The 21,789-nt window shown below is 46.6% G+C and overlaps 1 protein-coding gene across 3 annotated transcripts in view; it reads left to right on the plus strand.

Moving 5' to 3' along the window:
- The window catches only part of KDM4B (lysine demethylase 4B), a 279,650-nt gene extending 273,418 nt beyond the window's left edge, over nucleotides 1–6,232 (plus strand). For all 3 annotated transcript variants that reach the window (XM_056571899.1, XM_056571914.1, XM_056571906.1), the window contains one exon: nucleotides 5,253–6,232. In XM_056571899.1, coding sequence (XP_056427874.1) covers nucleotides 5,253–5,411 — 159 coding nt within the window. In that variant the 3' untranslated portion in view covers nucleotides 5,412–6,232. The remainder of the gene's footprint in view (nucleotides 1–5,252) is intronic.
- Nucleotides 6,233–21,789: the final 15,557 nt, after the last annotated feature.

Genomic DNA, 21,789 nt, shown 5'->3' on the forward strand with positions numbered 1-21,789 from the left:
GCTGCACCGTCCCCATTGAGGTGCAGCCCGTCCCTACGGTAGAGCCGGTAACCGACAGCGAAGTCAGCCCAGTTCTCCATGAACCCAAACCCTTCCTTCCTACACCAGCTTCTGAGCTACTTGTTTACCTCCCTGATCTCCCGCTGCCTCTCTGGTGCGGCTCGTGGTACTGGTAGTATTTCAGAAAATACTACCTTGGAGGTCCTTGCCTTAAGCTTGCGGCCTAAGTCCCTGAAATAATTTTTAAGGACACTCCACCTACCTCTTACTTTGTAATTGGTGCCAATATGTACCATGACTGCTGGGTCCTCTCCAGCCCCTCCCAGCAACCTGTCAACCCGATCCGCGATGTGCCGAACTCGTGCGCCAGGCAGACAACACACTGTTCGGCGATCCCGGTCTTTGTGACAGATCACCCTGTCTGTCCCCCTAATAATTGAGTCCCCCACCACTAGTACCTGTCTGGCCTGCCCTGTACTCCTCCCTCCCTCCTTACTGGAGCAGACACCCCCCTGGCGGTCAGAGGCGGTATCCTGCTGCAGTTCTGCTAGCTCTGTAATGGCATCCCCCTCATCTGCCAAGCGGGCAAACTTGTTGGGGTGTGCCAGTTCAGGACTAGCCTCCCTGACACTTTTTCCCCTACCCCTCTTTCTAGCTGTAACCCAGCTAACTGCCTGACTGTCCTGCAACTCCGTCCCACTGTCCTCCCCCACCTCTATTCCTGAGAGTGCCTGCTCAGTGAGCAGGAGACTCCTCTCCATGTTGTTAATGCTTCTCATTGTTGCCAGTCGCCCCCCTAGATGCAGGATCTGGGTTTCTAAACGGACAACTAGCACACATCTCGCACAACAATATGCACCCTCAAACTGTTGTTCAAGGATTGCATACATTGAACAGGATGTACATTGGACTGCATTTTCCAACATGGAGGGCATCTAGTTATGGGGATTTCACAAATGTATAGGCAAAAACAGACAGTCAAAATTACACTTAAAATTTTTTGTAGACCTTGTGGGTTCAGAAATTAACACTCACAGTGATCTCAACCTCCTGCTTTGAAACTCCTGTTTTTGAAACTCCTCTTTCACGCCCCCTCTTACACAGCAACACTCAGAAGAGCAAGCTCTCAATAAGAGTCCCAAGCTAAGATTTATACACCTGTGCCCAATCTACTCCTCCTCCCCCTTGAGGTGGAACAGAGAAAAAAAAAATGAAAAAGGGTGTTTAAACTCTAACAGTTATCCCACTATGTGCAAGAGAGAAAGCCTTACCCAAAATATGAATGTGGACTATAGGCAGTCGCACCTACTCCACAGATTCACTCCGCACAACAGATAATCACAGTTTTTGAAACTCCCCTTTCACGCCCCCTCTTACACAGCAACACTCAGAAGAGCAAGCTCCACACTCAGAAGAGCAAGCTCGCTTGTTATTGTGGGAATCACCCACGGCAACCATAATACTCTGGTTTTACAGGCACCTATTTGTGATGTGCTCCCTCTCACTTTTTCTCTACTTTTCCCTTTGGTGGTTCCTTCCTCTTTCCTCCCTTTTTTTCTTGCCCGCCTATTTTTCTTTTTCCCTTGTGCTTGCCCCCCTCCTCTTATACAACCGGGGATGGGGGAGGCAACGGGGCAGCAGCGCCGGCAATGGGTGCCACTGCCCCTTCTCTCCCCCTGGCTATCGGCACCGCTTCTTTCCCCCTGGCTATCGGCGCCGGCAATGGGGCAGCGGCACCGATAACTAGGGGGAGAGAAGGGGCAGCGGCGCCGATAGCAAGGGCGAGAGAAGCAGCGGCAGCAGGGCTCTAGACCCCAGGACAGGCAGGGGCAGAGAAGCTGGCAGGTCTCTGCACCTGCAAAAGCTGCTGCAGTTCATCGATTTAAAGTGCACGCTTTAAATCATTAAACTGCAGCGGCTTATCGGCGTATAACACGCAGATAGACTTTAGGCTAAAAATTTTAGGCAAAAAAATGTGTGTTATACGCTGATAAATACGGTATGTTATTTATTGGCGTATATATATTGGCTTCTGGGGTGTATGCCGCGGGCGTGCCGAGACGCTTGTGTGCCCAGGTGAGGGGTAAGATACTATTATATAGTAGAAGCGAAGAAGCCTGGCACTAGTAGTATAGAGCTGGAGAGGTATGTATATGTTCCTGTAAAATGTAGGAAGTAATGTGCCTGCTGCGGGTGGTGCTCACACTGTGCGGTACAGTCCATATGGAAATGACACAAGAAGAAAAATGAATAGGAGCAAAATGAATAGGAGCGGGCACGCCGATGTCTGCTACTCCCCCACCGTGACATCTGCCCCCCGTGGCTTGCATCTATGTCTGCACGATATGCAATAAAGTAAAGATTTTGCTACCGCCTCTCTGGTCTTGGGTGAGTTGCTCCTATTCATTTTTCTTCTTGTGTCATGAAGATACTATTATGTTTTGGCATTCCATTGGCTGAATCTGATATAAATACGGAGCCTGATTGGATGGACACCACCCCTCGACAAAGGCATTTGCCAAAACGCCAGCATTGGGGTGGTGTTGCTCTGGTGCCTGTCTTGCTATTTCTTGTGGTAATGTATAGTCTCTCATGGTTCACCTGAATTAATTGATGCATGATGCGGCTTTCCGCACTGTGATTGCACCTTATGCACATTCAGCAATGTACTGTGTTAACAACAATTTCTCTGTATAGATCTATAATGGCTACCTAAGCGACACCATTGTTTTCTTCACCCTTTGGGTGGAATCCTTCCTATTTTTAACTTATGTTTCTAAATAAAGTTTGTTACATGAATTTACATCTTTTGTAAATGACAACATTTTTCAGCAAGTTTATGTAATTTGGGAGATCATATAGCATCTTTACTATTGGAGGGCCAAGCAGTGCACTAGTATTTTAATTATTTGAGATATTTATGCATACCCCATTTTTTCTGGAATAAATTTGGCGTGAACTATCACAAGGGGTAATAGCATCCAAAATTTGTAACCCCGTTTCTTCTGAGCATGCAAATACCCCATATGTGGACGTAAAGTGCTCTGTGTGCACACTACAGGGCTCTGAAGAGAAGGAGCGCCATTGGGCTTTTGGAGAGAGAATTTGACTGTAATTGATGTCAGGGGCCATGTGCGTTTACAAAGCCCCATGGTGTCTGAACAGCGGAACCCCTTCCCATTTGACCCCATTTAAGAAACTACACCCCTCATGGAATGTAATAAGGGGTACAATGAGCATTTACACCCCACTGGCGTTTGACAGATCTTTGGAACAGTGGCCTGTGCAAATAAAAAATTTAATTTTTCATTTTCACGGACCACTGTTCTAAAAATGTCAGACACCTGTGGTGTATAAATGTTCACTGCCTCCTTTATTACATTCCTTGAGTGTAGTTTCCAAAATGGTCACATGTGCTGTTGTTTTGTTTTTTTGTCAGAAATGCTGCAACTATCAGCCACCCCTGTGCAAATCACCAAGTTAGGCCTCAAATGTACATGGTGCGCTCTCACTCTTGAGCCCTGTTGTGCGCCTTAGATCACTTTACGCCCACATATGGAGTATTTCCGTATAAAAATAAATTTTTTCTAACATGCTGGTGTTGCCCCATACATTAAATTTTTACAAGAGGTAGAAGGAGAGAAAAAAAAAAAATTTGTAGTGCAATTTCTCCCGAGTACGGAAATACCCTATATGTGGCACTAAACCGTTGCCTTGAAATACGACAGGGCTCCGAAGTGAGGCACATTTGCGGCCTTAATTAGGGATTTGCATAAGGGAGGACCTGGATGCAAGCATTGTGCTTGCCTCCTCCACTAAAAATACCCAAGGCAGTGTTTCCTAAACAAGGTGCTAATACTCCCTGCATGCCTGGACAGTCAATGGCTGTCCCGATATACTGGGAGTTCTTGTTTTGCAACAGCTGGAGGGTTAATTTAGGAAACAGTTTTTTTTAGGGGGGGGGGGGGTGTAACTGTGTAAGGGTGTGTACATGTAATGTTTTACTTTTTATTTTGTTTGTGTAGGTGTAGTGTGGTGTTTTTACTGTACGTACAGTGTCAGGTTTACGAGTTTTCCACTGCAAATTTGAGCAACAGTGGATTTTCCGCAACTCAAACTCTGATCGGAAAACTTACTGTCAATCCGCCCGTGTGTGCTAGCTATTGCATAACTACAACTCCCAGCATGCCTTGACAGTTACATAACTACAACTCTCCATGCTTGCTGGGAGTAGTTATGCAACATCTAGTGGCACACTTTTTACTAGAAAAAAAAGTGCCACTCGCTTTTGCATAACTACAACTCCCAGCATGCACGAACAGCCAAAGAGCATGCTGGGAGTTGTAGTTATAGGCCTCCAGCTGTTGTATAACTAAAACACCCAGCATACCTTTTGACTGTCCGAGCATGCTGGGAGTTGTAGATATGTAACAACTGTTGGCACTTTTCTCTATCAAAAATTGTGCCTCCAGCTGTTGCATAACTACAACTCCTAGCATGGACAGCCAAAGGGCATTGCTGAGCGCTACAGATAGAGGCAAATAACTACAACTCCCAGCATTCCCTGTGGCTTACCGTGCATGTGGGAGTTGTAATTAATGCAACAGCTAGTGGCACTTTTGCCCTCTAACTTCTGCATAATTACAACTCCCAGCATGCACGGAAAGCCAGAGGGAATGCTGTGAGTTGTAGTTATGCAACAGCAAGGAGTCACATAGGCCTCACCTCCTGCTGCTACCAGTTTGGTGCCGCCGCCACATGAAGATGCGGGTGCCGCCGGTAAGTGATCCTCGCCACACTACCTGGCACTCGCTCTCACCCTCCGGTTTAGGGGCAGAGCAGATGCCATCAGGACTACCCAGCATTCACAGTGATTCATTGGCCGATCCCGGCCGATGAATCACGACGATTGTGAAGTGGCACCAGTCTCCCTTCACTCCTGCTGGGCAAGGGTAATTGCTGCTGTTTTGAACAGCAGCAATCACCCTTATTTACCTGGTCACCAGTGACCTGATTGGCTCGGAAAAGCCGTCAAATGCCAACAAGGGGGAGTCTCAGGACCCCCCTGGTCGATATGCCGGGGTGGTTGCTGTTAGATAACGGCAGCCATCCCAACCCGATGACCGCGTCGTAAATGTATGGCGCTGTGCGCGAAGAGGTTCTGAAGGGGTTAACACAGCAAGATGCACAATTAACGCTTTGCCTTAATTTTCATTCCCTATGTAATGTTTTTTGTTTTTTCTTCCCCCAAGTCTGTCAGTACTGGGGCTTCTTTGGAGGACACAGAAGATGCACAAATGAACAAGCGCCCAAGGGTCACAAGTCCAGCAAATGAAGAGCCAGATAATCAAACTTTATTTGACTTGAATGAGGCGCATGTTGAAAATCCTAGCCAGTCCGTGGGCTTCTAGGGTCCGTGCCATCCATATAATCTGAACATTAAGTTGGCAAAAACCTTTCTATATTTCGAACTCAAGAATGGATTCAAGCACCCCTCAGGCATTTGCAGACCAGAGATGTAAGAAGAATTCTGTACAGCAGTGTAACAGGCCAAATACTGCTACCATAAATAATCGTAAACGGAGGACATGAATTCTCTAGGTGCTATGGTAAAACTGCATATACGATCTTCTCTCTTTCTATTTTTCAAACGTTTCAAGAACATTTCAGAATAGCTTTAATGTAACAAGAAGAGAGAAATGAAATGTGATTTTATTTAATATCTTGGTAAATAAACTTTGAAATACATTTTTAATTCATGGTTCATCTGATCTGATATGAAACAGTGTTGTCATGAATTGTTTACTACCACATTGTAGAAGAACATTTTTTCCCCTGATTCCACCCAAATTACTACACATGTAAAAAGAACTGGGTGTTGTTTGGAAGATTTAAGACTGAGTATGCAAGCAAGGTCCTTGTGTAATCATGCATGAATTTTTTTTCTTTCTTTCATGAGTCACCTGGTGTTGGGATTCATGGACAGTGCTTCTGAGAACCTTAATGTATATTGCAAAGTTTAATCCTCAGGAGCTTTGCAGCCTACTGCATGTCCTCATGTTTTATTAGTTAGGGATACATGCATTTTCTTTGTGTAATAGTGTTTTACTTTGTGCTCTAATCATGATTTCCATTGGTTTCTTGACAAATGTGCTGTATTATTATGCTCCCTTTTGTAATTAATTAAAAATAAATCAAAGCACTGGATACAATTTCATTAAAATTATGTATTTGCATCACTATTATTTCATAATTCATGTTTGTAAAGAGGTCTATTTTCTTTAACCCCATCCTGCAGAATGTGTATATAAGGCGGGCGATGCAGTGAGTTCAACCATCCTGCCGCATATGTACGGCATTTAATTAACCCCGGAATTGCTAGGGTTAATCTCCCCGGCTCCTGTTGTCTCTGGCAGGAGACAAGTCCTCCACCACAACCAGGGACCAATCAGATGTGGTTCCTGTCTAGGATGCTTGCCATTCGTCAAGGGGGGAGATGGGGGAGTCATGATGCGGTGGGTGTGTGGCGTGCGGGTGTGTAATACGAAAGTCCGGTGGCGGCAGAGATGAAGAAGATGAGTGATTGAGTGCCACTATAGCAGTTTCAAAACTACAACTCCCAGCATGCCACATAGCAGTATTAGCAATCTAATGATTGCCGCAGATAGTCACCTATGGGGACATCATAGGTTATTAAATAAAGTTTAAAAAAAATTGTAAATGTGAAAAATCCCCTCCCCCAATGGAACTTAAATTAATTTAACCCCTTGGGAACAAAGCCCATTTTGACCTTAAGGATGAGAGCATTTTTTGCAAATCTGACCTCTGTCACTTTAAGCATTAATAACTTCGGGATTTGATGAATTTGATTCAGAGATTATTTTTTTTTTTTGCATATTCTGTTTTGTTAGTGGTAACGTTGTAGATACTTGCATCATTTCTTGGTGAAAAATTCAAAAATTTCATGAAAAATGTGAAAACTTTGAAAACTTTTTTAACTTTGAAATTCTCTGCTTGTAAGCCAAATAAATTATACAGGGTGGGCCCTTTTTATGGATACACCTTAATAAAATGGGAATGGTTGGTGATATTAACTTCCTGTTTGTGGCACATTAGTATCAAGATGGGTAGTGACCATGGCGGCCATTTTGAAGTCGGACATTTTGAATCCAACTTTAGTTTTTTCAATAGGAAGAGGGTCATGTGACACATCAAACTTATTGGGATTTTCACAAGAAACTTTATTCTTTCATGAGTTATTTACAATTTTCTGACCACTTATAAAATGTGCCCATTGTGTTGGATTGTCAATGCAACCCTCTTCTCCCACTCTTCACACACTGATAGCAACACAGCAGGAGAAATGCTAGCACAGGCTTCCAGCATCCGTAGTTTTACGTGCTGCAGAATGGGCAAAACAAAAATTGGAACAGGACCCTCAGTTTACACAAGTTTGCCTCATCACTGAACAAAATCTTCTATGTTAATGGTGAAGTTAACAAACAAAACCACCGCTATTGGTCTGACACTAACCCACATTGGATAGATCCCTCCAAGACTGTTGGAACACAAAAATTGATGGTATGGTGTGGTATATGGGGTACAAAGCTAGTGGGGCCTTTCTTCATCAATGGAAACCTCAAGGCCACTGGATATACGAAATTGCTACATGACTATGTGTTTCCCTCTTTATACACTGAAGCTGGCATGTTCCCTGAGTTTTTCCAGCAAGGTGGTACACCACCACATTATGGGTGTCAGGTCCGAGCATTCCTAGATGAACAGTTTCCTGGAAAGTGGATTGGTCGTCGTGGGCCAGTTGAATGGTCCCCAAGGTCTCCCGATCTGAGCCCCTTAGACTTTTATCTTTGGGGTCATCTGAAGGCAATTGTCTATGCTGTGAAGATGCGAGATGTGCAGCACCTGAAACTACGGATACTGGAAGGCTTTGCTAGCATTTCTCCTGTGGTGTTGCTATCAGTGTGTGAAGAGTGGGGGAAGAGGGTTGCATTGACAATCCAACACAATGGGTAGCACATTGAACACATTTTATAAGTGGTCAGAAACTTGTAAATAACCCATGAAAGAATAAAGTTACGTTAAAACCAAGCACATCATTGTTTTTCTTGTGAAATTCCCAATAAGTTGATGTGTCACGTTAGCCTCTTCCTATTGAAAAAACAAAAGTTGGATTCAAAATTGCCGACTTCAAAATGGCCACCATGGTCACCACCCATCTTGAAAAATTTCCACCCTCACATATACTAATGTGCCACAAACAGGAAGTTAATATCTCCAACCATTCCCATTTTATTAAGGTGTATCCATATAAATGGCCCACCCTGTATATTGATTCACATATACACTGTCTACTTTATGTTGGCATCATAAAGTTGACATGTTTTTACTTTTTGAAGACATTAACCCCTTAACGACCAAGGACGTAAAGGCACGTCTTGGTGCGGCAGTACTTTGCCGTGAGCATCAGATTTATTTATTTTTTCATAAAAATGCTGGTGTTATCCCTCATTTTTTGTTTTCACAAGTGGTGTTAGGAAAAAAAATACCCCCAAAATGGAAATACCCCATATGTGGATGTAAAGTGCTCTGCAGGCGCACTACAAGGCTCAGAAGAGAAGGAGCACCATTGAGCTTTTGGAGAGAGAATTTGGTTGGAATGGAAGTCAGGGGTCATGTGCATTTACAAAGCCTCCATGGTGCCAGAACAGCGGAACCCCCCCCCCACTTGTGACCCCATTTCGCAACCTACACCCCTCTTGGAATGTAATAAGGGGTGTAGTGAGCATTTATACCCCACTGGCATTTCACAGATCTTTGGACCAGTTGGCTGTGCAAATCAAAAATTTAAATTTTAATTTTCACAGACCACTGTTCACACAATCTGTCAGACACCTGTGGGGTGTAAATGCTCACTTCATCCCTTGTTACATTACGTGAGGGGTGGCATTTCCAAAATGGGGTTATATGTTGGGGGTCCCACTCTTCTGGCAGGAGGGGGGCTTTGTAAACGCACATGTCCCCCGACTTCCATTCCAACCAAATTCTTTCTCCAAAAAACACATTTTGCTCCTTCTGTTTTGAGCATTGTAGTGCGCCCACAGAGCATTACAGTGGGGGGAAAAAGTATTTAGTCAGCCACCAATTGTGTAAGTTCTCCCACTTAAAATAGGTGAGAGAGGCCTGTGATTTTCATCATAGGTACACTTCAACTATGAGAGACAAAATGGGGGGAAAGAATACAGGAAATCACATCTCACAGACCTGTAACTTCTTCTTTAAGAGTCTCCTCTGTCTTCCACTCATTACCTGTATTAGTGGCATCTGTCTGAACTTATCCGTATAAAAGACACCTGTCCACAACCTCAAAAAGTTGCACTCCAAACTCCACTATGGGCAAGACCAAAGAGCTGTTGAAGGACACCAGAAACAAAATTATAGACCTGCACCATGCTGGGAATACTGAATCTGCAATAGGCAAGCAGCTTGGTGTGAAGAAATCAACTGTGGAAGCAATTATTAGGAAATGGAAGACGTACAAGACCACTGATAATCTCCCTCGATCTGGGGCTCCACACAAGATCTCACCCCATGGTGTCAAAATGATCACAAAACGGTGATCAAAAATCCCATAACCACACAGGGCGACCTAGTGAATGACCTGCAGAGAGCTGGGACCAAAGTAACAAAGCCTACATTCAGTAACACACTACGCCGCCAGGGACTCAAATCACGCAGTGCCAGACACAGCCCCTGTTTAAGCCAGTACATGTCCAGGTCCATCTGAAGTTTGCTAGAGAGCATTTGGATGATCCAGAAGAGAATTGGGAGAATGTCATATGGTCAGATTAAACCAAAGTAGAACTTTTTGGTAAAAACTCAACTCGTTGTGTTTGGAGGAAAAAGAATGCTGAATTGCATCCAAAGAACACCATACCTACTGTAAAGCATGGGGGTGGAAAAAATCACGCTTTTGGGCTGTTTTTCAGCAAAGGGACCAGGACGACTGATCTGTGTAAAGGAAAGAATGAATGGGGCCATGTATCGTGAGATTTTGAGTGAAAACCTCCTTCCATCAGCAAGGGTATTGAAGTTGAAATGTGGCTAGGTCTTTCAGCATGACTATGATCCCAAACACACCTCCTGGGCAACAAAGGAATGGCTTCATAAGAAGCATTCAAGGTCCTGGAGTTGCCTAGCCAGTTTCCAGATGTCAACCCCATAGAAAACCTTTGGAGGGAGATGAAAGTCTGTGTTGCCCAGCAACAGTCCCAAAACATGGAGGAATTAGTTACATAGTTAGTACGGTTGAAAAAAGACATATGTCCATCAAGTTCAACCAGGGAATTAAGGGGTAGGGGTGTGGCGCGATATTGGGGAAGGGATGGGATTTTATATTTCTTCATAAGCATTAATGTTATTTTGTTCCAGGAATGTATCTAATCCTGTTTTAAGGCTGTTAATTTTTCCTGCTGTGACCAGTTCCTGAGGTAGACTGTTCCATAAGTTCACAGTTCTCATGGTAAAGAAGGTGTGTCGCCCCTTGAGACTAAACTTTTTCTTCTCCAGACGGAGGGAGTGCCCCCTTGTCCTTTGGAGGGGTTTAACCTGGAACAGTTTTTCTCCATATTTTTTGTATGGGCCAGTAATATACTTATATACATTTATCATATCCCCCCCCCCCCCCCCTTAAACGTCTCTTCTCAAGACTAAACAATTGTAACTCCTTTAATTGCTCCTCATAGCTAAGATGTTCCATGCCCCATATTAGTTTAGTCGCGCGTCTCTGCACCCTTTCCAGCTCCACAGTGTCCCTTTTATGGACTGGTGTCCAAAACTGAACAGCATATTCCAGGTGAGGCCGTACCTCGAGTCCATGCCTCTTTTTATACGTGACCATATCCTGCCGGCCTTGGAAGCAGCAGCCTGACATTGCATGCTATTCTGTAGTCTGTGATCTACATGTACACCCAGATCCTTCTCTACCAGTGACTCTGCCAGTTTAATCCCCCTTAAGACATACGATGCATACAGGTTATTAGTACCAAGATGCATAACTTTACATTTATCCACATTGAACCTCATTTGCCAAGTGGATGCCCAGACACTTAGTCTATCCAAGTCATCTTGTAACTTATGCACATCCTCTATAGACTGTACCGTGCTGCAAAGCTTGGTGTCATCTGCAAAGATAGAAACAGAGCTGTTAATGCCATCCTCTATATCATTGATAAATAAATTAAACAACAGCGGTCCCAGTACAGAACCTTGGGGTACACCACTAATTACCGGGGACCAATCAGAGTGCAAATCATTGACCACCACTCTCTGGGTACGATCCATGAGCCAGTGTTCAATCCAGTTACAAACTAAAATTTCCAAACCCAAAGACCTTAACTTACCTGTCAGACGTCTGAGGGACAGTATCAAATGCTTTAGCAAAATCCAGAAACACTATATCCACAGCCATTCCTCTGTCAAGGCTTCTACTCACCTCTTCATAAAAGCAAATTAGATTGGTTTGACAACTTCTATCCTTAGTAAACCCATGCTGGCTATCACTTATACAATTATCCCCTATGTATTCCTGTATGTAATCCCTTATAAGTCCTTCAAACAATTTACCCACAATGCACGTTAAACTTACCGGTCTATAGTTTCCTGGGGAAGACCTAGAGCCCTTTTTGAAGATTGGCACCACATTCGCCTTGCGCCAGTCCCTTGACACAATACCAGACACCAGTGAATCTCTAAATATCATGAACAGGGGTACAGATATTACTGAACTTAGTTCTCTAAGAACTCTTGGGTGCAATCCATCTGGCCCTGGAGATTTGCTTACATTTAAATAACTTACCTTGTACCATCTCCACATTAAGCCAGTTCAGTACATTACATGATGTGTTACCAGCACTGACCTGTGCAATGTCAGCTCCTCCTTCTTCCCTAGTATATACAGAACTAAAGAACCCATTCAGTAGCTCTGCTTTCTCTATATCGCCTGTGACAACCTCCCCATTATCATTATTAAGGGGTCCTACATGCTCTGTCCTTGTTTTTTTTGCATTTATATATCTAAAAAAATATTTAGGATTAGTTTTGCTTTCTTTGGCCACCTGTCTCTCGTTTTGAATTTTTGCTGTTTTTATTACATTTTTACAGATTTTATTAAGCTCTTTGTACTGTTTAAATGTTATATCTGACCCATCAGATTTGAATTTTTTGAAGGCTATTTTTTTGTTGTTTATTGCTCTTTTAACATCATTTGTCAGCCATGTATGATTTAGTTTTAATCGTTTATATTTGTTCCCCTTTGGTATATATTTAGCTGTATAGTTATTTAGAGTTGATTTAAAGATGTCCCATTTACCTTCTGTATCAGTATTTGACAACACCTCCCCCCAGTCTATATCCTGTAGTGCAGCTCTCAGCCCAGGGAAATTTGCCTTTTTTAAGTTATATGTTTTTGCCTTCCCCGCCTGTCTTTGTTTTTTTACATTTTAAGTCAAAAGTAACTATATTGTGATCGCTATTACCAAGGTTTTCCCGCACAGTTACATTACCAACCAGCTCTGCGTTGTTGGAAATGATCAGATCCAACAAGGCATCACTTTTCTTGGGTCCTCCACAAACTGGCCCATAAAATTATCCTGCAATAAATTTAGGAATTGTCGCCCCTTTGTAGTTTTAGCCAACCCCGGACCCCAATCTATATCTGGATAGTTAAAATTATTACCACTGTACCTGCCCGGGCGGCCCTCTCTATTTGTTTATGCAGCCAACCTTCTATCTCTTCAGTGATATTAGGGGGTCTGTAGATTACACCAAGTATTATATTTTCAGTGTTTCCCTCCTTTTGTAATTCTACCCACAGTGATTCCACATCCTCAGAATCATCACACACTATGGCATCGTTCACACTGACTTTCATACCACTTCTTACATACAGACAGACTCCACCACCTTTTTTGTTCATTCTATCCTTGCGAAACAATGTAAACCCCTGCAGATTGACAGCCCAGTCATGCGAGGAGTCCAGAATATCATCAACAGTGTTTGAAAACCTTGTGAAGACTTGCAGAAAACGTTTGACCTCTGTCATTGCCAACAAAGGGTATTTAACAAAGTATTGAGATGAGCTTTTGTTATTGACCAAATACTTATTTTCCACTATAATTTGCAAATAAATTCTTTAAAAATCAGACAACGTGATTTTATGGATTTCTTCTCCTTATCCTGAAAATTACAGGCCTCTCATCTTTTTAAGTGGGAGAACTTGCACTATTGGTGGCTGACTAAATACTTTTTTGCCCCAAACTACTTACTCCCTACCTACCTTCAAATTTTGCGGTGCTTTTTTTCCCCAATTACCCCTTGTGAAAATGAAAATTTTTTCCCCGAAATAGCTTTTTACCCCAAATTTTTAATTTTTAAGGGGTAATAGAAGAAATTGTATTTCAAACTGTGGGGGCTTTTTTCCCTGAGTAAGGAAATACCCCTATATGTGGATGTAAAGTGCTCTGCGGGCTGTAAAAATGTTTAAAATGGGTCTGGATGCATTTTTGGAGAGTAATAACATTGCTGGTTATGTATACTAGATTTATAGGGACAGAAGGTTGATCCAGGGATTTATTCTGACTGCCATATTTGGAGTCGGGAAGGATTTTTTACCTCTAGCATGAGTGTTTTTAACCTTCCTCTGGATCAACTAAGTAGGGACTCATTAGGGATATAGGTTGAATTTGATGGACTCTGGTCTTTTTTCATTTTCTTAAACCTTATGAACTATGTTACTACAATGCTCAGAATAGAAGGAGCAAAATTCGTTTTTTGGAGAGAAAATTTGGCTGAAATTGAAGGCCATGTGCATTTACAAAGCCCCCATGCTGCCAGACTAGTGGACTCCCCCACATGTGACCTCATTTTGGAAACTACAACCGTCAAGAAACGTAATAAGGGGTATAGTGAGCCTTAACACTTCTCAGGTATTTGACAAATTTTCGTTGAAGTTGGACGGGAAAATGAAAATTTTCTTTGGGTGTTAAGGCTCACTAGACCCCTTGTTACGTTCCTTGAGGGGTGTAGTTTCCAAAATGGGGTCACATGGTGTGTTTTTGGTATTTTTTTGCGTTTGTCAGAACCGCTGAAACTATCAGTCACCCTCGTGCAAATCACAAATGGTCTATTCACACGTACAGTATTCTGCACAGATTTGATGTGCAGGATTTTTTGCTGCAGATTTCAATGTAAACTGACTGAACACAGCTTGAAATCTGGTGCATCAAATCTGCGCAGAATACTGTAAGTGTGAATAGACCCTAAATGTACATGGTGCGCTCTCACTCCTGAGCTCTGTTGTGCACCCGCAGAGCACTTTACATCCACATATGGGGTATTTCCGTACTCAGGAAAATCTTTTTTTTTTTCCTTTTACCTGGTTTAGACACCAACTTTTCCGTTATATAAGGGGTAAAAGGAGAAAAATCTCCCCCAAATGTTTAACACCATTTCTCCCGAGTACGGAAATACCCCATATGTGACACAAAACCATTGCCTTGAAATAAGACAGGGCTCCGGAGTGAGAGAGCGCCATGTGCATTTGAGGCCTAAATTAGAGATTTGAATGGGGGCGGACCTGCATGCAAGCATTACACTTGCCTCCACCACCAAAAATACCCTACGGCAGTGTTCCCCCAAGCAGGGTGCCTCCAGCTGTTGCACTACTTCCTGTTCAGGGTGTGGTTGTGTGATCGTCAGCTCCAGGAGAACCAGAGAGCAGCAGGGTTTTCAACAGCCCTCCCCCCCCCCCCCCCCCCCCCAGGTTTGTGGCAGCCTTCGGGGAAGGGCTTCCCAGCATGAACCCCAACGTCCCCACCTCCTGTTCCAGGCCGGCGGGAGGTGGAGGTGACATTGCAACGGCCAACTCCCAAGATGGGGTACGGAGATCCTCCAGGATCCGCAGAAATGCAGAACCAACTCCACCGTCCATATCTGGAAGCTGCAAGGAAGGCTACAAGCAAGGCTGTAGGTAAAGGCCTGCATGAAGGTGAGGAGTTGAGGAGAAACATGGGGAGGCAAGGTACCTCTGAACCCCAGCAATGGGGGGTATTGGGTCCCAGGGAGTCTTTGGCCACTTTTGGGTCCCGACTCCAAGCAAAAATGGCGGAGTATGAGCGTCTTGGCAAAATGCTTCGTGGGCTAAGAGAGGACTTAAAATTTGCCCGTTACCAGGCTGATTACACCTCGAAAAATCTAAGGCCAGCGTATTCGGCTAAAGTGCGCACCCTGAAAAAAGAGGTTGAGGAGGTAGAAAGGGTGAGGATGGAGATCATGGAAGGGGCTGGTATCTTCAGAGAAAAACTCTGCAATGAAAGTCGGTTCAGAGGCCAGCAGGACCCAGAAAGAGAGGAGGAGGTCAGTCACAGCGAAAGCAGTGCAGGGGAGGACGGTGTGGAGGTGGATGGTGGAGGAGAAAGAGAGGACAGTGCTGAGGAGGACGGTGTGGAGGTGGATGGTGGAGGAGAAAGAGAGGACAGTGCTGAGGAGGACAGTGTGGAGGAAGATGGTGGTGGAGAAAGCGAGGACAGTGCTGAGGAAGGTGCTAAAGAGAAGCAAGATGGTGGTGCAGAGGAGAGTGAAATGGAGGAGGACACAACCCAGAGTTCATACATAAATCCTGCTCAGGTAGCCCTGCCTGTAACGTCAGATGACAGCAGTGACGACAGCGGCAGAAGCAATGGGTTAATTGGTGGTGGATTGCTGAAGGCGATTGTGCTCCAAGAGTCACCTACCCATTTTGAGAACTTCTCATTTGGAAATGACTTGGGCCCAGATACTGAGGTGAAGGGCAAGAGGAAGAGGAGAAATAAAAGGAAAAAAGGAGAGGTCACCAGACTTGTTTATACTTCTTTCTAGCAGTCTGGGCCATCTGAAAAGGTGGTTCAGGCTGGTGGGCCCCCCAGTCTGCCCGACCCCGCTTTTGCTGTAAAGCGGGGCCAGCATGGGGGGTACATGGTGGATAAGGTTTCTAAGATGGCTGCAGACGCCAAGGAGCCCGCCTGCCCTGCCGGTAGGGAAGGGCAGGACAGGCTTAAGGTGGGCGACTCCGATGCTGCAGGACCACCCCAGGTGGGCAGGGGGCGTGTCCTAGTGCCGGAGCTTGGTGATGTTGCTGTCTGCTCGGGGGGCGGTCCCCCGAGCGATCTGGGCGTAGCAGGGCACTCCTCTGTGAGGGGGGGGAGTGTCCATGCGTCTGGATTGGTAGAAAAGCCCGGGCGGTCGGGTGAGGTGGCTCCTGAAGGTTGCACTGACGCAGTGGGGAATCCCTGCACGTCGGCTGCTGTAGGAGGGGTGGGGGTGCGTCCGGAGGGACAGCTCCCACCCAGTGTGAAGCAGTTCTCACTGGGAACATCATCGGCGTTGAAGGAAGTGTCATCACTGGAACTGGAAGTAACATCGCCAGAACCGAAAAAGCGGTCATTGGGGGCGGGACCAGCAGCACAAACCCCTGTGGCATACGCAAATAACCCGGCCAGCTCAGGAAAGTTTAGCCAGGATAATAGTGTGAAAGGGAAGAGTGCAAAAGAGAGTGAAAATTTTGGTGATGGTATGTTGCATGAAAATGTTAGTAGTGTGCAAGAGTGGGGCATTAGAGGAGTACAAGAGAGGGGTGCTAGCGGTGTGCAAGAGAGGGATGCTAGCGGTGTGCAAGAGAAGAGTGCTGGAGGCGGGCAAAGGGATGTCACTGGATCAGTAAAGAGTACTGAGGAAGTAGGGGCTGATTCGGCTCCCCCCCCCCGGTGGTGACTGCTAGAAGCTATGCCAGCGTCGCTGCCGGGGAATCAAGAGGGTCCCCGTCTCCATCTGGTTCTGGGGGTCACTTGCAGCGGCACCTCCTGGAGGCTCTGCGTAAGGGTGATAGGTCAATTGAGGTAGAAGGGAGGGGTTCGGTTGACCTGTCTTTTTGGATAGAGAGGCATGGTCTGGGTGCCTTCCGAGAACAGAATTGGGAGGTGATGTGGTCCCTCCCGACACTCGGGCAGGATAGTAACCGTAGGAATGTGGCCCGTCTGATTTGGAGGGGTAAAGCTGCGTGCCCGCCCCGGACAAGGGTGGTTGAGCTCCTCCTTCAGATGGAGTTCAGGGCGAGTGACATCTTTGCCCTGATTCACCCCTATGGTTCTTCTGAGTTCGACATCAGCTTTGTTCGGCCAGAGGGTCTTGAACTTTTCTGGTCGAATTACCAGATGGTGAAGAACGAGCCCGGCTGGCGGGATTTCGCTGTAAAAGCGATATCCCGGCAGAACCAAACCAAGAGAGTGACCGTTTTGACCCGTAACGAGTCGCTCTCTTGCTACGACATCATGACCTGGCTCGGTCGTTATGGGGATGTGACGGACATGCCCAAGAAAAATCTTGATGAGCACGGGATCTGGGCTGGAGCCTGGACGTTTTCCGTCAAACTTAGGCGTTCAGGGAGCACAGTTGCCCACATCCCATCGGCAGCCTTCCTCGGACGTGACAGAATCCAAGTCTTCTACCAGGGGCAGCCTAAAGTCTGCCACAGGTGTGGTAGTCCTACCCATTTTAGCGCAGCCTGCACTGTGCAGGTTTGCGCTTTGTGTGGTGGGGCTGGTCATTTGGCTGCATCCTGTGGGCAGATCCGGTGTCATCTGTGTGGTGTCCTAGGACACCCTTTCAGCCGTTGCCCCAGCGCCTTTTCCCGTGTGGTGGCCGCTCCGGCTGGGGAGAGCTTTAGGGTTGCCCCGGCTGGGGAGGGTACGGGCATGGGTGAAGGAACAACAGGGTTAATGAAGAGCAAGAAGGGGCCTGCCAAACTAAGGCGAGAGGAAAACCGCAGAAGGAGCAGGGAGCTGGAGAGTTCTCGGGTGGCGGGGGTAGCTCCTGGCCCTGCTCCTGTCACTAGCCCAGATGTTGCTGAGACCCTGGGGGATGATGTGTTGGATGAGGAGATTAGGAGGATTCGCGAAGTGGAAGGCAAAGAGGCTGATCTTTCTTATTCCTCCCGCTATGAAAGTGTGGATGAGGAGGGGAGGGAAAGGCCGAAAAAAGACAAGGGCAAAAAAGTTGTAAAGGGGAAGTCTCAGTCCTCTATTTCAGGTTCTAAAGGCCAGGTACTAAAAGGAAGCTTACCTGCCCCCCTTCTGATTGACCTATCGAACAGGTACCTTGTCCTTGATACCATCTCCTCCCCCTCATTGGAGGGGGGTGGCGAGGATGGGGTGCCTGAGGGATTGGAGCCTCCGGGGGGAACTGGGTCCTGTCCTGTTGAGTCATCTTCCTCGGAGGGCAGGGCTAACTCAGGGCCAGATGGAGATGGGAGCCAGATGGATCAGTCCGAGTCAAAAAAGAGATCTAAAGAAAGTAAGAATGCTCCTTCTTCTTCAAGGGATGAGGCGGTGAAGAAGAAGGGCAAGAAAAAATAATGGGTAAGGCCGTCTAACTCAATTACCCAGGATGGCAGCACTCACCCATTGACGCTGGCATCTATTAATTGTGCCAGTATAAAGTCTGATACGGCTAGATTCGCAGCCTTTGATTTTCTCGGCCGTGTTGAAGCCGACATTTTCTTTTTACAGGAGACCAGGTTGTCAGACCTAGCCTCTCTGGTGAAAGCCAGAAGAGAGTGGAGGCGCGGGCCCTCCCACTGGTCTCTTGCGGCTGAGCTGTATAGTGCGGTGGCGGTCCTTTTTACCGCTCCGGTCGAATGCAGACGGGTCATTGAGTTAGAAATGGGGAGGTGCCTGATCTTAGATGTCTTCATGAAGGGACAAGAGCTCCGGCTCATTAACATCTACGCCCCACAAACAAAGTGGGGCCGTAATGATCTCTTTATGAGGATTAAGCCCTTTCTTTTTTACTAGCCGGCAAGTGATCTTTGGAGGGGACTTCAATAATGTTACGAGGTCCCAAGATAGGAGAGGTTCCAATGATCGGCTGGCTTATGACTGTGTGGCCCTTAGTAATATAGTCAGGGAAGCTCACCTAGAGGATGCCCACATCCGGAGCCCCTCAGGCCATGCGGGTTTCACCTTTCATCGAGGTAGCAGCAGGTCTAGGATAGACAGGTTTTATTTAAAGGAGGAAGCCGTCTCTTCCGCAGTGTCCGTGGTTGAGGTGGAGTTCTCCGACCACTGTATGATTTTGTTTTCCCTGAATGTTTCAGAGACCCCCCGGATGGGTAAAGGTTATTGGAAGCTGAATTCGTCCCTCCTGGAGGAAGCGGAGATAAGACAGTCCTTTGAGAATTTTCTTCAGAGTCAGGTACCTTTACTGGACTTTTGTAGTAGTAAGTCTGAGTGGTGGGAGATATTCAAGAAGCGGGTTGCGGGGTTCTGCCGCCAGCTCTCGAGCCTCAGGTCCCTGAACAGGTATCGCTTGTATCAGGGTCTGAGGACGAAACTCGAGCTCCTTGTCTCGACTGGAGGTAGCCGGGAGGATATCTCCAGAGTGAAGTCCTTGCTGATGAGGTGTCAGTACGATAGGCACGCATCTTTGGTTTTTGAGAGGGATTACGGGAAGTACCGCTCGCCCGACCCTTACAGGAACTGCAAGATGTCAGTGAGTAGCAAAGTAGTCTCAGGACTGATTGATAGTACGGGATCTCTGAATCAGTCCAGATCAGGGATCCTGGAGGTCGTCGGATCCTTCTACTCGCACCTCTTGGGAAGGAAGGATCTAGATCGAGACGGGATGTCGGCTTTCCTGGCTGAAACCATTCCTGAGCCAGGGGTAGACCCCTCTCTTGGCATTTTGGCAGAAGAAATCAGGGAAGAGGAAGTGAGACTGGCGATCGAGGGGCTTGCCCCCAAGAAGTCGCCAGGTCCGGATGGCTTAACATCCAAGTGGTACAGGACCTTTAAGGAGTCTTTAGCTCCCCTCTTGACTGAGGTATTCAATGAGTGTCTCTCCTCGGGCACTCTACCAAAGTCAATGAGGAGGTCAGCCCTGATTCTTCTCTCAAAGGGTAAAGATCCCAGCCGTATTGAGAATTGGAGGCCCATAGCTCTTCTCAATACAGACAGGAAGCTTCTGGCCAAGATACTGTTTAATCGGCTGGTGAAGTTTGCACCCCGGCTCCTTTCGGGGGCCCAGCACTGCTCTGTTCCAGGCCGAAGCACCTTAAGTGCTGTCCTCAGTGTCAGGGAGGCAGTGGAGCGGAGTAGTGCGGGTCTCTGGAAGGGGTACTTACTGTCCTTGGATCAGGCCAAAGCATTTGATCGGGTGAACCACGAGTACCTCTGGTCGGTCCTCCTGAGATATGGCTTACCGAGTACTTTTGTTAATTGGCTTAAGATCTTGTATGCCGGGGCAGAGAGTTTCCCGCTGGTGAACGGTTGGTCTGGCCGCTCTTTTGAGGTGGGGTCCGGAGTCCGTCAGGGTTGTCCTTTGAGCCCGCTCTTATATGTATTTGCGATCGATCCCTTCCTTAGGAGGGTAAATTGCGGACCATTGGCGGGAGTCAGGATGATTCTGGCAGAGCCGGGTGTTGCCCAGAGAGTGGTGGCGTACGCTGATGATGTCACCATTTTCGTCTCCTCGAGAGAGGAGGTCGATGTGGTGATGTTAGAAGTGGAACGCTACTCGGAGGCATCCGGGTCTAAGATCAACCAGGATAAGTGTGAGAGTCTCTGGCTGGGAGGGGGAGACCCCACGTTTGATCTCCCGGACACCCTTCCAGGGCCCCAAGAGTCAGCAAAAGTTTTGGGCATCACATTCGGCCAGGATGATTATCCCACCAAAAACTGGGATGGTAAGCTCCAGGATGCCACTCAGAGGGTGGACCAGTGGAAGGGTTGGTCTATGACCCTCAGGAAAAGGGTACACCTGATCAAATCGTACCTGCTCCCCTTGTTTATCTATCTGGGCAGTGTATGTATCTTACCAGAGGCTTACTATACTAGGATCTACAGCCTGTTTTTCCAACTGTTATGGGGGAACAGGTTGAACCTAGTCAAGAGGGAGGTTACGTACCGTACGAGGAGACTAGTGGGTTTATCTATGGTAAACCCTGTGGTATTCTTAACGAACACCTTCTTGAAAGCCAACATTGCAAACCTCTGGTCAGAGAGGGCTCCTCCGTGGGTACTCTCCTGTAGGGAATGGTTTCGGCCTTTCTTCCAGGAATGGGAGAGAGGAGGGTAAGTGAAGGACCTCCGTACACCACATGGATATCTTCCGGCTTACGCTACCCCAACTCTGAAGGCGATATGTCGGTGGGGTCTGGGAGTGCGGGAGATCAGGACCCAGTCAAGGCAGTTCCTTGACAAACGGGTTCTGTTGACCCACTTCCAGAAGCCTCTGGCGCTCAGGGCCCAGGTCAGGATCTGAGGGTGGGGTGTTATCTTTTGAACATGAAACGGATCCCCCAGAAGTTTTGGGACTTGGCCTGGCGCTGCTTTCAGGGGAAGCTATATGTAAGGGACAACCTGAAGTACAGGAACTCTGATGACCGGGGATGTCCCCGAGAAGAGTGCGGGGACACGCTGGAAAGCATGGACCACTTCCTGCTTCATTGTCCCTTTAATCTAGGGGTCTACAACCGGGTGGGCGCTTCCATCGGCTGGAGTCAACTTGCCGGCCTTTCCTATCCGGAGTGGGCTTATGGGGCATTCAGGAACCTGGGTGGCCGTGATCGGGGCACTTTATTCTTAGTTAGCTTAGTGGTTAGGTACTACACGTGGAATGCACGGTGCTTAGTATCGACCCAACAGAAAGTCCTCTCCGAGGTGGAGGTGTGTAGGAACATCA

This window comes from Hyla sarda, chromosome 1, assembly GCF_029499605.1.
Source record: "Hyla sarda isolate aHylSar1 chromosome 1, aHylSar1.hap1, whole genome shotgun sequence".
NCBI lineage: Eukaryota > Metazoa > Chordata > Amphibia > Anura > Hylidae > Hyla > Hyla sarda.